The sequence below is a fragment of the Periplaneta americana genome, chromosome 9, assembly GCF_040183065.1.
Source record: "Periplaneta americana isolate PAMFEO1 chromosome 9, P.americana_PAMFEO1_priV1, whole genome shotgun sequence".
In the NCBI taxonomy this organism is placed as follows: Eukaryota; Metazoa; Arthropoda; class Insecta; order Blattodea; family Blattidae; genus Periplaneta; species Periplaneta americana.
The window spans coordinates 74,404,459-74,420,955 of NC_091125.1; the positions used below are offsets into that span (position 1 = coordinate 74,404,459).

The 16,497-nt window shown below is 33.7% G+C and overlaps 1 protein-coding gene across 1 annotated transcript in view; it reads left to right on the forward strand.

The window, feature by feature from the left end:
* The window catches only part of LOC138706107 (cell division control protein 42 homolog), a 41,641-nt gene extending 35,223 nt beyond the window's left edge, over positions 1 to 6,418 (forward strand). The window contains exon 3 of the mRNA XM_069835077.1: positions 5,498 to 6,418. Within this exon, the coding sequence (XP_069691178.1) occupies positions 5,498 to 5,953 (456 nt within the window). The 3' untranslated portion in view covers positions 5,954 to 6,418. The remainder of the gene's footprint in view (positions 1 to 5,497) is intronic.
* Positions 6,419 to 16,497: the final 10,079 nt, after the last annotated feature.

Consider the following 16,497-nt stretch of genomic DNA (forward strand, 5'->3'; position numbering starts at 1 on the left):
TTAGCACTTTCATATAATTAATTTTTGTTCTTATTACATCTCTGCAGTTCTAGAGTTAATGCAGATTATAAATATGTGATAATTCACAAGCACCTAGAAATTTAGAAGTATTTTTAACAGCAGACTTCCGGAATGGGATAGTATTGTTCTTAATTTCTTCACAATATGGATACTTAGTAATATCAGTTCTAGATGGTTAGTTTCCAATATCTTCTGATAATTTTGGGTAAGACTTTTTTTGGGAGTTTGTTAGTCTGTGTATTGAATTCCATTTGTGGATTGGGAGCACCTGTAATACAGAATTCATTTTCCTTGTTAAGATAACAGGCGAAGATGTTGACTGACTTGTTTATTCTGATACATACATCAGTTTACAATAATGTAAATGACCACAAGGTTCTGAATTTAAAAAAAATACATTAATAATATGTGGAGATAGAACATTGCAGAGGAATATACAGTGCATTCAACTATTCCGTCCGCAATGCTCTGCCTGCTTATAAGGATGATACACCTTTATTTTTCTTCTTTCACCCTCACCCTTGCAGGACTAGACTTGACATAGCACGGACAGGCGAAAATGAACCTTAAGAACTACACTTGACCTGCAGAGGGATTAGTTGAATGCACCATAGTAATAGGTAAAATAAAAATGTAATGAAGTGAAAATTGAAATATAGGTCATGATGATGATACAAAATTTTCAGTGACTTTCAAAATGTGCAAATTTTTAATGTAATATCTAGCTCTCTAAGATGCCTCCATGTTAATTTCGGGACAGATCTTCTTTTGCCAAATAGAAGACCAATGACAAACCATTGTTTTCAGAGATAATTATGTGGTATCTTTCAGAGGATGGGATATACAAGGCTCATAGATGGTCTTCGTTTAAGCATGAACTTCCTTTGCCTGATTTATGTTTAGCTTAAAAGGGACTTATATCTGCATTTAGATATTATAGAGGTCTGCATGAGCCAAAATTTCAAGGCCCAGTCCATTCACCTCTGCTGGTGAAGGCTAAAATTAAGAGATTAATGATGTTTACTCAACATATTTATGGTATAATAATGCAGTTGCGATAAAGACAACCTTAAGTGGGGAAACAAGCACATCAACAAAGTAATAAGTAAATCACTTTGTATGTGTAATGTGAAAATGAGTAGGCTACTTACTGGTCATTGCTGATGCATGTTGTTACTCATTATTGTGCACTAATCAGTTTAATGTGAGGTACCTGTTGCTCTGATTCATTATTTAATTAAAATTGACAGGGGATTTAAGAAACTCCCATTGACTGCGTGAAACATCTGTGCTGGACTAATAAAATACAATATGTAGGCCTACTTTGTTTAGCATTGTAGTGTATAGAGAATTTAGTTTATGATATCACTCGGCATTATGATTTTTATACAAACCACAAAAATAATTTATCATACTGTATGACCTCCTTACCTTTACATCATATCTGGAGAAAGTCATATGTTGGATTTTTTCTTCTGAAAAATTCATTGCCTTCGACAATACAATTATTTTTCTTGTATCTGTCTAGAATGTAGATGTTTCACGTTAAGAATGAAATATGTGGCTGTATAGTTGCCACTTGGAGGCATAAGACAAGGGTTTCCTATAAATATTGGTTGCAGGTTTAGAACAAAGATTCTCTGTTTCTTAATTTTTGTAGTGAAAAATTAATTATTAACATGTTATTTATTTTATTAAAAGGAAAAATGCTATCATGGCCCAAAACAAAACCTGTAGAAATATTTAGTTCTGGTCTAAGCACACAAGCCTGACCTGAGTCCAAGAAGCCGTCAAAGATTTCAGTTTAAACTTTGGTCTATGTATGTTCAGGCCCCTAAAATGTCAAATGACACTATTTGGTACTGTCTGCATCTGAAATATAAAATATAGACAGACGATACAGAGACCCTTTTGAGAATTTAGTTTATATCACTCCATATTACTATTTTTACACAAACCGCAAACACAATTTGACATATGACAGTATTTGAACTCTGCATAACACTGAGGATGACTAACTTTATCTGATACAAGGACAATGCAAATTTAATTCATTGTTATTTACCTGTCTCTCCCGTCTTCTCTCCCTCTCTAATCTCAATGTGTGCATGTTTTTTTATTTTATTTTATTTTATTTTATTTTTTTTTCATCAGCAAGCTCCACTGACCTCAGTTAATACTTCATGATTTCAATTGCAACTTTATTAGATTACATTAACAAATGAATTTAAATACTATTATAGTCACAATCATGCCATGGTATGAAAGAAAAATTTCACAACCTCGAGCGGGAATCGAACCTGCGACTTCCTGTTCTCCGGTCAGGCACTCTACCACTGAGCTATCGAGTTCGTCTCACGCCAAAGGCTTGGAATTATCCTTTCATACTGGCGACTCTGTTATAGAATACTGTCCATAGCGTCTGATCTAGTCAGCACTGCTTATGGGTTGAAAGAATCTTTTACAAATGTATTCTTCATCTTACGATGTTTGGTGACGTATACACGTCCGTTGATGTGACATATTAATGAATTTAAATACTATTATAGTCACAATCATGCCATGGTATGAAAGAAAAATTTGTTCGATTCCCGCTCGAGGTTGTGAAATTTTTCTTTCATACCATGGCATGATTGTGACTATAATAGTATTTAAATTCATTAATATGTCACATCAACGGACGTGTATACGTCACCAAACATCGTAAGATGAAGAATACATTAACAAAGTTATGTGTTCCATTATTTTTACTTTATTTACATACATATATCCATCTTAAGTCCTAACAACTATTCCCCTATGTACATTATTTATAAAAAAACTGAAGTCTGTGTTCCTAATAAACTGTATGAAAGCTGATACATGATATTTTAAAAGTTCATGGCTTGTAGTAGGCCACTTTCCTCCATCTATTAATATTGTTTGTATCATTTTCTGGCATTGAGTTTTCAAATTTTCACACTCGTATGTTAAATGTCGTGCTGTTTGCAGGCCTCAGGTGCAGATACATGTTGGTTCATATAGGAGTCGAAATCAGTGGACGTAAGCTTTTGTTTTTCCATGTCCTGTCATTATGGCTGTGAATTCTGGTGTTGGGCATAGTTTAAATTGAAGTCCGTCATTTACTGTTGTAAGGAACGTTTTGCAGTCATTCCCTTTTATGGAGTTTATCGATTTTTCTTGCCATTTTATAAGTAAATTTGTCTTTCTATTCCTTAACTAATGCTATCATTGGTATATTTGTGTATACGTGCATCTCCTGTAGCTGCTTCATTGGCCAACTTGTCCGCTACCTCGTTTTTGCTTTAGAATCACGCCTTCCCATATAGGTGTTCCATATGCTAGGACTGGTACTGTTTCTCCATCGTACATTGTTTTCAGTGCTATATGTTGTAATCTCCATTTCAGTTTTGCTATTCTTGTTAACATATTTATTAAGGAGGTTGTCTTTTGGGTAATGTGATCTGCCTGCCTGTTGAAGGTAAATCTACTTTCGATATAGATGCCTGGGTATTTCAGTTGTTACTTTCTGTTGAAATATATGTTGATTTCCTTAGTTCTTTCATATGTAATTATAATAATTAAGCTTATTGTGCTTTGTGAAAATTTTAGATTTAGAAGAAAATTGCACAATATATTCCAAAAACCTGTCTTATGGACATCTTTCTTCACAGTTTTCTTGACTTTATGTAGTGTGTGTGTGTGTGTGTGTATGTGCGTGCGTGCGTGCATGCGCGCGCGAGCGAGCAAGAGAGAGAGAGAATGTGTGTGCACGTGCTCATGTGTTTTCTTTCTGTTTTTTTTTTTAAGTATAATTCTATACAATATCGAGATTTTAATATTAATCTATATTTTCTGGTATGCAGAAAGTGGTATTCGACATGTTCTTTCTCTAGTATTCTATATATTTCGTATTTAACTTTGGCATTATGGGTTAGTTACGAATGTGTCAACTGAATTCTTTTCAAAGAAGATGGTCATGGACAATTTGTTTAGCACAACTTTAAACAGTATATTTTCCCTGGACTTAACTATATAATACAAATGGAGTGAAAATTAGGATTTTACTGTGGACCAGATTTGTTTTAAAGCAGCTTAAGTACACAACATCGTAGATCACTATAGCTGTTCCAATAAATTTAAGCATTTTCACATTATTCAGACTTTCCAAGAAGGTTGTTGAGTACTAGAGATCTCTTCCGTGGAATGAAATTAAGCTTTCTATAATCATATTTAGTTTTTAAACGTACATGTGATAAAAATAGTTTTTAAACATACTCATACATGCGATAAAAATACTGTAAGTATTCTTCAACAAATGAAATTATTGATCCAGTTATGTAAGGTTACAGCGTTGTATAGCATCACACTAATGTAAATCTGAAGATTGTCAACTTAGAAAGTAGATATTTTGTAGTATAATAATTTGTCACCATCCACGTCAAGGTTTAGGCCTGCTGGCGTGTTCCGTCTTCAAAAGAATAAAATTGATCTCTCCATCTCATCAAAGGTCTACCTCTAATTCGAAATCTGGTTGGATTGTATGAGTATATTATTTTTGGCATCTGTTCTTCTGACAATAATTTGTCACTAATAAAAATGTAGAAATTGTTTATTCCCGAAATATCTTTACATACAGGGTGATTCTGTTACAAACTTTTATGGATGAGATCCATTCTGCCTCCTAATATTAGGTGTGGCAGCCATAGGTCATGAAAACATGAGAATTCTAACTTACTGATTTCTGCTGCATGAATGTAGACACACCTTTAATTTTAATTAAGAAAACCATGGCAGTCAGATTTTTATTTTTACCATCCAAAAATTCCAAGTGCAACAGATCAACAAAATAGGTGACCCTTTCAAAATTCGGGTGATATGACTCAGAATGGAACCTGTAAATGGTATCGAAATATTGGAAAAATTAATCAACACATTGCTGCAAAATCCATTTCATTTTGTATCGAAAGAAGTTTAGTGTATAGTTAATTGATTCTTTACTTAATATTATTACTGATTATCAAATATCAAGAAATTGTTACCCATTTTATGGATAAAGCGAAAATGAATGGAAGATATTGACAATATTTATAGAGTAAATACATAAAATATGCTAATTGATTTTCAGTAACAGATTCTTGATTTTCGCGTTATTCTCCTTACTTTTCCATACAGATAATTTTTTTCCATTCTTGAATACACTTTTTAACACTTATATAATCATTGATGAAATGTTAAGTTATTTGAATAAATAAATGACTTCACTTTGTTAACATTATATTAGACTAGGATTTAGAGGATGATGCAAACAATATCGAAACTAATCAATCGGGTAACATAACATAAAAAATTTATAATGTTAACACAATGAAGTCGTTATTTATTTATTCAAATAACTTAACAATTCATCAGTGATTATATAAATTTGCTTTGTAATGAGTTCAAAATAGACTAATATTCTACTGTTCTTTTTCAGGACGATTTCGACCCCTTGAGATCTCTGTGCTATCCAGATTCTGACGTATTCCTTGTATGCTTCAGTGTTATTAACCCCACATCATTCCATAACATATCAGAAAAATGGCTGCCTGAAATTCGGCGCCTGTGTCCAGATGCACCACTTATTCTAGTAGGTACACAGTGTGACAGACGACGTGATGCAAGGCAGCTGCAAGAATTGGCACGATATGGTCAAGCTCCAGTGTCGGAAACACAAGCTCATGATCTTGCCCGTCGCATCAGTGCTGCCACCTATGTGGAGACATCAGCCCTCACACAGCGGGATCTGAAAGAAGCTTTCGATCAAGCAATTGTTAGTGCACTTACTCATAGAGGTACTATTGTTGTGAACTCAAGTCCAAACTCAAAATTCAGACACAAAAATGGGAAAAAGAAACAATCACTGTGGCAAAAGTTATGCTGTTTTTCCTAAATGGAGGAAAACAAATCCATGACCCTTTTTATTACTCCATGTCTACAATAAAAATGCCTCATTTTTTCAGAAGTGTAATGTATTGTGGCCATAGTAAGTAGCCATGATGTGTTTTCTCCATCTGTGATCAACTTTTTACTTATTTTGACTGTACTCGGAGGTTGTGCATAATATTGGGGAGTTTTTCTTCTATATGTAAATATATGATGTCAGAGTATATTATCTATAAGGATATTTGTACTGTATATTGTTCTAGAACCCCATTTTATAACACTGATGTTGAATCACTTGTGCTGTTACATATCTATAAGGATTCTCTGTTATTAGTTGCACTGTCTGTAAGAAGGCATTGACCTTTCATAAGCCTGGACAGTGTAACAAAACACTTAAGTATTAATTGATAGATGATATTAATGAACAGTACTGGACGCCTTATGGCATCTAAATAAATCATATCTAAAAGTACAGGTGTTGAAACTTATTTTCCCTTTTCTGTCCTTCTAAATTTTATGTTATATTATTGGCTAAGACCACACCGTACATGAGCCTGGCTCTTACAGTAGTGGCTAGAAACATTTTTGTTTTATAATTTTAATTTGTATTTGCTAGCTAGTTAAATAAAATAAAAAAAAAATCATTTATTTCTTAAGCTTAAGTACCAGTTTGTGTTTTCAAACGATTAGTTGATTACATGGCGTCCAATATATGTTAATGCCTAGAATTTCAGGTTATTGGTAATTGCTTTTATTTTTCTGGATGTGCATTGTAGGAGGATGTGTTTAGTGGTTTATGGTTCTTAATTGTATTTTCCGTATATGGATGCATTTATGAGAATGAAATTATGTAAATATTCTCCTGTAACTAGATTGCTATTTCCCTGACATACTGCTGAACTTTATGTGTGACCATATGTTTTATGTGTATTTTGTTTGGAGTCTTTTTCGCGAGTTTTCTATGATTCCTGTCTTCCAGTCTTCTTGCTTTAGATAGCAAAATGGTTTTAATTTTCCTCGTGCTATTTCTAAGACACTTTTCTTTTGTGTAGTTTGTTATTTCATTTCCTCGCATTTCTCAGTAACTGGGATTCACTATTTTGTGTTGAATTTGTTGTACTGCATATGGTTGAACTGTTTCTAAAAATACTGTTGTATGGTTCTGATAATTTGGAATCAGTAAATATGTAGATTTGTTTTGGACGCTGGTGCAGTATTAAAGTGTTAATGTTATCGTTTAGGTGCCTTCGCAGAGCTCACAACTTGGCTAGCAGCACTGCCTTCGTGATATAGCACAAAGGCAGTGCTAGCGGGATCTGAAGAAGAGAAGAGAAGTTACTGACAAGACTGTTCCTCTCACGCTTTGTTATCATTGCGTCTTAATTTCGTCAAAGTGTTTATAAATACTGTGTTTTAACCCATGTTATATCATTGACCTGTATACTTATTCACAAAACTTCCTTCCATGTAGTGGTGATGTAAAGTTGTGTGTTCGAAGTTATTTGTATATTTGTACTGTAGGTGTAATATTGTGATTTAATAATTGTAATTAAGTGTAGTTAATCTTTCAAATTTAAAATGATGGAGCTATAGAGGAAAAAGGAACAACAATACATAGTGAACCCCAGAAAATATTTAGAAAGGTTTTACTTGTGTGTGATAAGGGATTGCGACAAGGTAAATTTGCTCTTATTATAAAACAATCAAATTCAATTAGTATAGCTCATTATACTAGTAAATATTTATCTTAAGTTTTTGTTTATGTATAAATAAATTACACAGGCCTGCAAAATTTGGAACACCGTCGAATGCTATTGAAGTTGTTGTGAAATAATGTTACAAGAGTTAGCAGTAGAAAATAACTGCACAATTTTTTATTGTGTTGAGAGAATAGGCCCAATATTCTTTAGTAATGATGTTCATTGATATGAAAAAAATACATTCATTTCATATTCAAACAGTTAAAGCAATGTACTTGTTTTTCTTTTTTTTTTTTTTTTTTTAAGAAAATTCCACATCATAGGTGCAGACTTAAAGTAATGTTTTTTTTTTTTTTAAATTCTACATCATAGGCGCTCACGCTTTGGCAATGATATAAATCAATAAAAGTAAATTCTTGCTTCCTGGATTTCCTTTAGCTTACTACTGGATATAGAAACTGCAACATTAACTCCTTTCACAACAATTTTTGGATTAGTTTTTAGAGCAATGTGTAAGAGAGTAATAAGAAATAACAGAAGTCTATCAATCAATCTTCTTAATGTACCCAGCTGTTTGCTGACAACATAAAGTTCACTATAGTCCCCTGTAGTCTATTCAGTTGTTGTTTTTCACGAGAAATGAGGGGTATTTTGATCGGTGTTCATTATAGATGCCTGTTGCTAGTAGCCAGAGTTGGGGTGTAGTCAATATATATACTGCAGAGCTGTGTCTTCTGCAACTGGTACTGATGATTGTAATTTACTTCTTTTGTGGTTTATGGATGGACACTATAGAAGAATGTGTTCCAGATCTTCATCATGATTATTACACCACAGACAAGTAGGATTATCAGAAATGTGAAATCAGTGTAGGTACAATTGAGTGACAATGTGACCTGTTCTGGCTCTTGTCCCTCAGTGTAAAATTCTCCGGAGGTAAAATAGTCACTCAATCGGATCTCCAGGTAGGGACTGCACTGAGAGATGCCAAGAATCGTACTGAAGTACTTATTTGGAACACCAACAGTCTCACCGTCCAGTCAATCAGAGCCAAGTTTAATACTGAAAAGAACCAAATAATGAGACAAAGAGGCAAATATAATACCAAAAGGATTGAAGTATGGTGTCAGTCCAATACAGAAGCAAAATCCATTCTCTGTAATATATATATAAAAAAAAAAGAATAAACAGAAGTCTATATCGACTTAGACTCAGAATAGTAATGAATACTAGGATTCGCTGCTGTGGAAGGGAGATTACTACCAATGTTATATTTGCTTATTTAATGACTCATTATCTCAGAAACTGCTGAAGGCCTAAGTTGATTTTATTTTGTTATTTTTTGTGTACAATACTTTTTTCTGATCAAACCAATAGACATATATCTCTTAATGTGTTTCCATTTCATTATTAACACATTCCTCTATTGAGATCACAAACTCTGAACTGCATTGCATCGTATATTGTACAAATTTCATTAATATTTTTATATCCCAGCTACTGACTTTACCATTTTCTTTACCTCGACCCTGAAACAATTTATAATATTCAAAAAAATAAATATTCTCATTGCATTTCCACGAAACTATTATTTAAAATTGGGCTATCTTCAGGAATCATATAAGTTTATTTTCCTAATACATTGTGACCGACTTCTTTCCTTTTTTGTTTTTATCATTGTGTCTGTTATGTTCTTTTCAACCAATGTCAGGAGGATCCAATGGAGTATATTTGGTGTTCATTGGCTTCAGTGATCATTTCAGTTATTCTTTGTGATGTGATGTTAATACTATACAACTGTTACTTCTACTGTTAATAAAAGATACCAGCGTTTTTAAGCTAATTACATTTCTGATAGTTATCCATAAAAATAGCTTGGTGGAGAAGTCATGCTAGATTCTTATTCTAGCTTCATTTGACTGCTTAAATACGAGTTAGCAAATCTGTTTTAGGTACTTTCTGTATACAATTTTTTGTGCCATCTGTTAAGTAGTGGGTATTTAAATTCTTCACACTTAAACGAATACAGTCCATTGGACTTCTGTGTGTGAAGATGACTTCTTTTTGCTGTTATGGTAATAAGTTGTCTGCAGTAGTCTAGAGTTTACCATACTTGCTGATTAGATATGCTGTTCAAGCGCCCAAACTTTGCCAAGAATGATAGACATCATCACTACAATCAATTTCTTCATGAATTACTTTCCAGTCTGTTTCACTCACTAGGAAACAAAATCATCTTCCATAATCGACACTCATCTCTCTTCCCACTAGGATTGTTGGTTATAGCATGTTCAACTCTTCTTCTTTTGTCCATTCTTAACAAGCATTCTTTTCAATTTTCTTCTGTGATGCTTAGTTATTTAAATGGAAAAATTTTAGTTCTGACTTCGTCCATTCTACTATATCCAGTACATATCAGAAATTTCATTCTGACACTTTCTATTTTTGTCTTTTGTGCTATATTTAGTTCTCCAATTTAACATATTGATGGCTGAGAACCAGACTGTTCTAAGTCAAACTTTTTATGAGAAAGAAATCTGTATTTCATTGTGTTCTAGTTCTTGTCTGCATATATGAATCGAACAAAATTGTAAATATTCCTCTCCATAAAGTTTCTATGAAGCTATTCCAAATTGTTTCATGAAGCTTTGAATGTCAAGAGCTTAAAATAGCTCTCCTGAGGAAAAAAAAAAAAAAAAAGTAAAATGGACTTGGAACAATCTGGTTTTGGGCCATCAATATGTAAACATGGGTAGCAGTAACACCTAATATTGGTATTGGCAATAGTATAGAGAAACTTTACATTTCATTAGTACGGAAACATTTTCATTCAGCTTTACATTTTCTTTTCCTTGATAATACCAGGGAATAAAAAATGTTTTGTCACATTTGGGTAAATAACATTAGTTTAGTCAAACGTGATATTTTTATCCTAAGGAAATAACAGTCATTTGTGTGATTGTTTTTGCTTCTGCCTAATCATAGATATAGCAAATAGTAAGATTTTAATTTTCCATATAACCACTTTTTAAAATTAGTTGTGCAAGTAATGTACAACGTTCTGGAAACCCCCCCCCCCCTTTTTATCTTTTTGATCACCAATTTTTCAACCAAAATAGTGGAAGTATGCTGTTTTAGTGATTTTAAAGATTTTTATCCTTTGAGATTTTGGTGTGAACTTTCCACAAACAGAACTTGACTGATGGTTGAGACACTGACCCAGTCACCTTTATCCATGCTGAACACAAAAAATAAAATTATTACACGAACTAAAATACCACTATCTTGCTTCAGTGAACATCACCAGATTAAACCATCAAATAAGACGAAAGTTTAACCCAGAACAATTTAGAAGAAGCACTAACATGTTTGGTAATATAAAAAAAAAACTTCTTTTCAATACAAAACCATTTAGTTCTGTTCCAGCACACTCATCCCAGGTAAAGGGACATCTGGTAACTCCTGTAGGTACCTACCTTGTACCTGACACAAAAAGTATGTTTATAGATGAAGACCACCAAGCAGAAACGTTTATAAATGTAACTATTATGCTGCAAACTGCAAATATTTATTTATTATATACATTATACATTCTGCAAAATATAAGAAAACCGTAGTATTGACTGTACTTGATATTAATTTACCACATTCGGAAATCGAATATAAATAAAAACTGAGGCCCCATAGGCAATTGTAAGCAACATATTCGGTTTTTAAGCATAAAAACTGACAAAAAAAAAAGCTGTTTCCCGAAGGTAAAAATCGTGTTTCTTAGTGTAATTTGTTTGCATTCAGTGAAAATCCACCAAGTTGTGTGTCTGTTACAGCAGGTCTTTGTATCAACATGACATATAGGGTGTCTCAGGAGGAATGTACAATACTTCAGGACAATGTAGTTTGGGTTAACCTACATCGATTTAACTTAATATATCTATGTCCGCAATGTAATGGTTGGGAAGTTATTGATGGGCGAACTTTTAAATAGAGGAAGGCATTGTAGGCATATTTCTATGTTAACATTGTGATATGAACTCACCCTAGTACATGACATAACTCTTCACAGATACACATCATGCATAACGTGGCCCACTGGAGTGGTGTGCAATTTGAAAATGGGTCACAGTCCTCCCATCTATCCGCAGTATGCAGAACCCGAATCACGCAAAGTGAAGTGGGTAGGCACGAGTTCTACTCTTTCAGGGGCGAGCTAAAGTTTTTCTATTTATATTATATTTTATGTTACAATTATTAGAAAAATAAATAAATTAGACACACATACACATTGTGATATGATGCATTATTGAAAATGCTGCATTTTGTGCTGTTCCAATAAGTTTATTTTATAATTAAGTATAAACTCAGTAAGAAAATAAAAATAATTACACAAGACAAATTACTGAGTACTTAAATGTGTTTATGCTCGATCATGCTGAAATGTAGTAATTATACACCTGGTAGTAGCCCTTTAATGCATCTCATTAAAGTACACCTATTCATTATAATTCAGTTGTTCAGCCAATGAGAAATCACCATTGTACCATTATAAAACCGCAAGTATCGATTATTCTCGGATATGCAATCGAAAGACAATTAGTGAAAAGTCACGGAGGCTGGAAATCCAATACTGTCGCAGGAGGTTATGTTCTGTTACTATAATAATTAGCGTTAATTGTAAATAATGTTCAAATAAATTCAATTTATCATTTCGTTTTTCAATTTCCAGGTTATATCAAGACTAATCTTCATGTTATTCTCTAGATTATATCAAAGTCAATGACATTCATGCCTCGGAAAAAATCAATACTTTCGCGTCTGCGCACATCTCACAATTCAGGTCAGTTCCGCTCCTCACTTACATAACCATAACATGAATACTTATGAATAATTTCAATTTAGAACTATGGTCGAGCATAAAAAGTTGTATGAAACTTGCCTATAATGGTAATTAAGATGGTCGTATGAAAATTATGAAACTCACTTGCGCTCGTTTCATAAACAAACATACTCGCGTCTTAATTACTACCATTATAGGCTCGTTGCATAATGTACTATTATTTTATTGTACATCAGTCATCAATTTGCATAACTGGTTCCATACACACATGGGTCATTCTCTGAATAAGGTAGTATTTATTGTCACCGTCTAGTAACAATTACAGAAAAAATATAATGTTGACTTTTTAAAATAATTATTAAATTAAGTCACCAACAAACGAGGGATTATGGAATATGTCTTCATTTACAGTATATTTAGGCCATCCAAACAGTAATAAAGTCCCCTCCATGGACTGTCCCTACACCCGATTTGTAAGAATCTGGGCATTATTGTTTGTCAAATTTTCTTTAAAAATGCACTGTTTCAGCGAATAATATTGATATAAAGTATCAAAAATCCGTATCCAAGAAAGATTTCGGCTTTTCAAAAATTGAACAGAGTTATTAAATTTAAAAGTTTGTCTCTAGGAAACTGAATCTCCCTCCATGGAGAACTATAAAAGTGTGGTAAAATGTTCATAAAGTGCAGCAGCTCTCAGTGTGTGCCTCTGGAATTAATGAGAAAGGAAGCCATATTGTTTAACAGTCGAAGCTTGTTTTCACCAGTGTATGTTGTGTTGTGGATGTTAAATCTAAATTATCATTTGAGTTTCGCAAAGTTCTTCCTATATACTCCATGGTCACAATAATTAAGATAGGAACCACTCATTAAATGTTTTAGTCTAATTCTGCGTGTGTATTAGGATGCAATTCAAATGTTGTTGTTTTCTAATGCCAGGCATTTGACAATAAAGTCATTTGACCTCTTGCACTCCAAAATTTTTCAAAGATATTATCATGGTCAGTCACTGAAGCACAGATTTTGAGGTGTTCCGAATCCATTTCTTGGTTTGAGTTGCACAATGGGCAGTTAGGGTCTGATATATTCCAATTCTATGCAGGTGTTTGGCCAAACAATCATGGCCTGTTGCCAATCTAAATGCAGCTACAGACGATTTTCGTGGTAAATCGGGAATTAACTGTGGATTATGATGCAGAGAGTTCCATTTTTTCCCTTGAGATTGTGTTATCAAATTTTGTTTGTTGAAGTCTAAGTATGTGGATTTAATAAATCTTTTCACAGAGTAATACGTAGATTTAGTAACAGGTCTGTAAGTAGCAGTGCTGCCCTTCTTTGCTAAAGCATCCGCATTCTCGTTTCCCAGGATTCCACAATGGGATGGTATCCATTGGAATACAATTCTTTTATTGAGTGATATTAATTGAGAGAGAGCATTTTAGTTATGTCTGCTGTTTGAGATGAAGGTGTGTGTTTAGAGACTATTGATAGAATAGCTGCTTTCGAGTCTGACAATATAACTGCATTCTTAAATTTATTGATGTGGCATAAAAGATTCCTGAGACTTTCACTTATGTAATTCAAATGTATGAGAGCTACCAATGTTGTAACCTCAAAACTGAAGCAATGAAAAAATGAAATGCGTAATTTTGTCTGCTCTGTGGACTAAGCTGGTCCACAGAGTATAATACACAGGGTAAGCAAGTTTGAAATTAATTTAAATTTGTGCTTAGAATTATGTAATAGCCTAAATATTTTATCTATAGTTTTTGTTTTTCTTGGTTTTTATAGAACAATGGCACTAACAAAAAAGAAAAAGCCTAAACAGTCGGATGCTCAAAATCAGAAGAAAAGAGAACAGAAAACAGTATGAGACTATCTAGGCAGAAGGTACGTGAAAACCCTATCCTTTATGAAGAGGCTGAAAGAAAAGAGAGAGAAGGCTATAATCAAAGGAAGACTTCTGGAAAGATAAAGACTATTGACAAAATGAATGACTGTGAAAAGAGGGCAGTAAGGAAAGTAAAGGCAAAAAAAGTAATTGTAAGAAGAAAAGAGAACAGGAGAATGTGGAACAGTATGTAGACGAAAATACACCACCAGGTACGCCTTCCTTAGAAAGAACTAACAGTGAAGTGACACTACAAAGAAGTGGGTCTGAGAGAGGGAAGAGAATGGTCAGAAGAAATAGATACAAGCTACAGCAAAAGATAAAGGAATTGGAGGAAATAAATAGAAGAATAACGCAAGACTAGAAAAGTATAAAAAGAGATTGAATCAATTAAAGAAAAGTAAGCAAGTCCTACAGGAAAGCCTGCCGACTGCTGTATAGTCGAGATAAAAACAGTGAACATCTAGCATACAGACAATTGTTGTTTGCAGAAGTTATTGGCAAGCAAATACAGGAGAATCTTAATAAACATAAATCACGGAAAGTTAAGAAGACTAGTTAAACTTCTGAGTGGAAAAATAGTTAAAAAATACCGTTACTTAAACTATTTGCGCACACTAACAGCACAGAAAATGTTCCTAAATGACAGAATTCGTGATACAGTTTTAAAAGGAAGACTTATGTTGGATATATCGTATCCTTTTTACATCAAGCTATAAATTTATGAAGTATTGTTAATGCAGTTATTCTTTAGAACTTATTGCAATAATTATACTTTGCTTTATGTACTGTTGATTACCTTTTCCCTTTTCATAATTAATGTAATGCCAGTAATTTTGTCGAATTTATTGCTACTTAACCATTTCTAGGTTTCTTTCTCCATTTCACAGAAACATTTCCCCATAACAATATTAAACAGATCGCCATGACTGCATAACTACAACAGCAGTGAAGACAGATACCCTCTGTTGACACGTCCACTCCGTGGACAACTGAAAATATAACATGCCTAATATTTAAGTAACAAAATTTCAAAAAACTTGGTCAGTTATCTAGAGGTGTTAAGTTATATTAATAAAGACGTCTGACCAGTCAATTTATCATAAATCTCATTTTGTTCTTCAGTTTTGTACCTTATTCAGAGAATGACCCACATCACTGTCATAGCAGCATGCCCTATACAAGCCGAAATGTCATGGTATGACAAACCTGCTTTCTGGAGACCAACCATTCTGCCCTGTTCGAACTCACTCACATGCTGATATTGCGCCCTTCCATGTCAACGAGGCATACCTGCACTAGCTTTCATGTTTCCACTTCATTTGGAAGCTCTGCACTGACCTTGCTGGTGACACAAGAGACGTCACTGTTGGGCCTATGTGGATGCCATCTCTCTGGAAACGTAATTAATTATTGGTGGTACACTGTTCTACACATCTCCCGAATTTGGAGTCATTCGGGCCATTATTTCTGGGTGTTGCACTTTTTACAAACAGTAGTGTATAAAATGACTGTCGTCCATAATAAAGTCGAACTTTACTACCATATCACAGAATGATTTCAAGTTTATAAACATCACTTGCTGATAGTTGACTTTGTAAACGCTGCAGTTTATGACAGAAAGATGTTATAAAGTTTATCTCTTCCTTTATATATCCTCAACTATTCCACTTAATACTGTAAGCATCTCAATGCTTTTGTAAGAAATAGATTTTTTTTCCTGCATCTAGAGTGGCTTTCAGGAGCACTGTGCTTTGGTTTGTATGTAGAACATCAAATATATGGCCAGGCTCACGATAAACTCCAACAGGTCCATTGGAGAAAATTACTGTTTTGAGAATATAGTCTTCGAAAAGACCAGAAAGAAAACAATGAAAAAGAACAAGCTGTAGACTGTCTAGTCTTTGTGACCAGTTTAGAAGATTTTGATTGGGGGAAAGTAATTTAATCTTAGTACTCTGTAAAACTCCATTTTTATGTTATTCAGAAAATAAAATAAAAACTCGCAGGCATAAGTCTCGAACCTGCTGCCTTCTGCACGACCTACAGATGTCAGCCATCTGAGCTATTATGGCGAGATGGAAGGTTTCACTTCTGCATGGCATAGTTATTCTCACGAAGGTCCA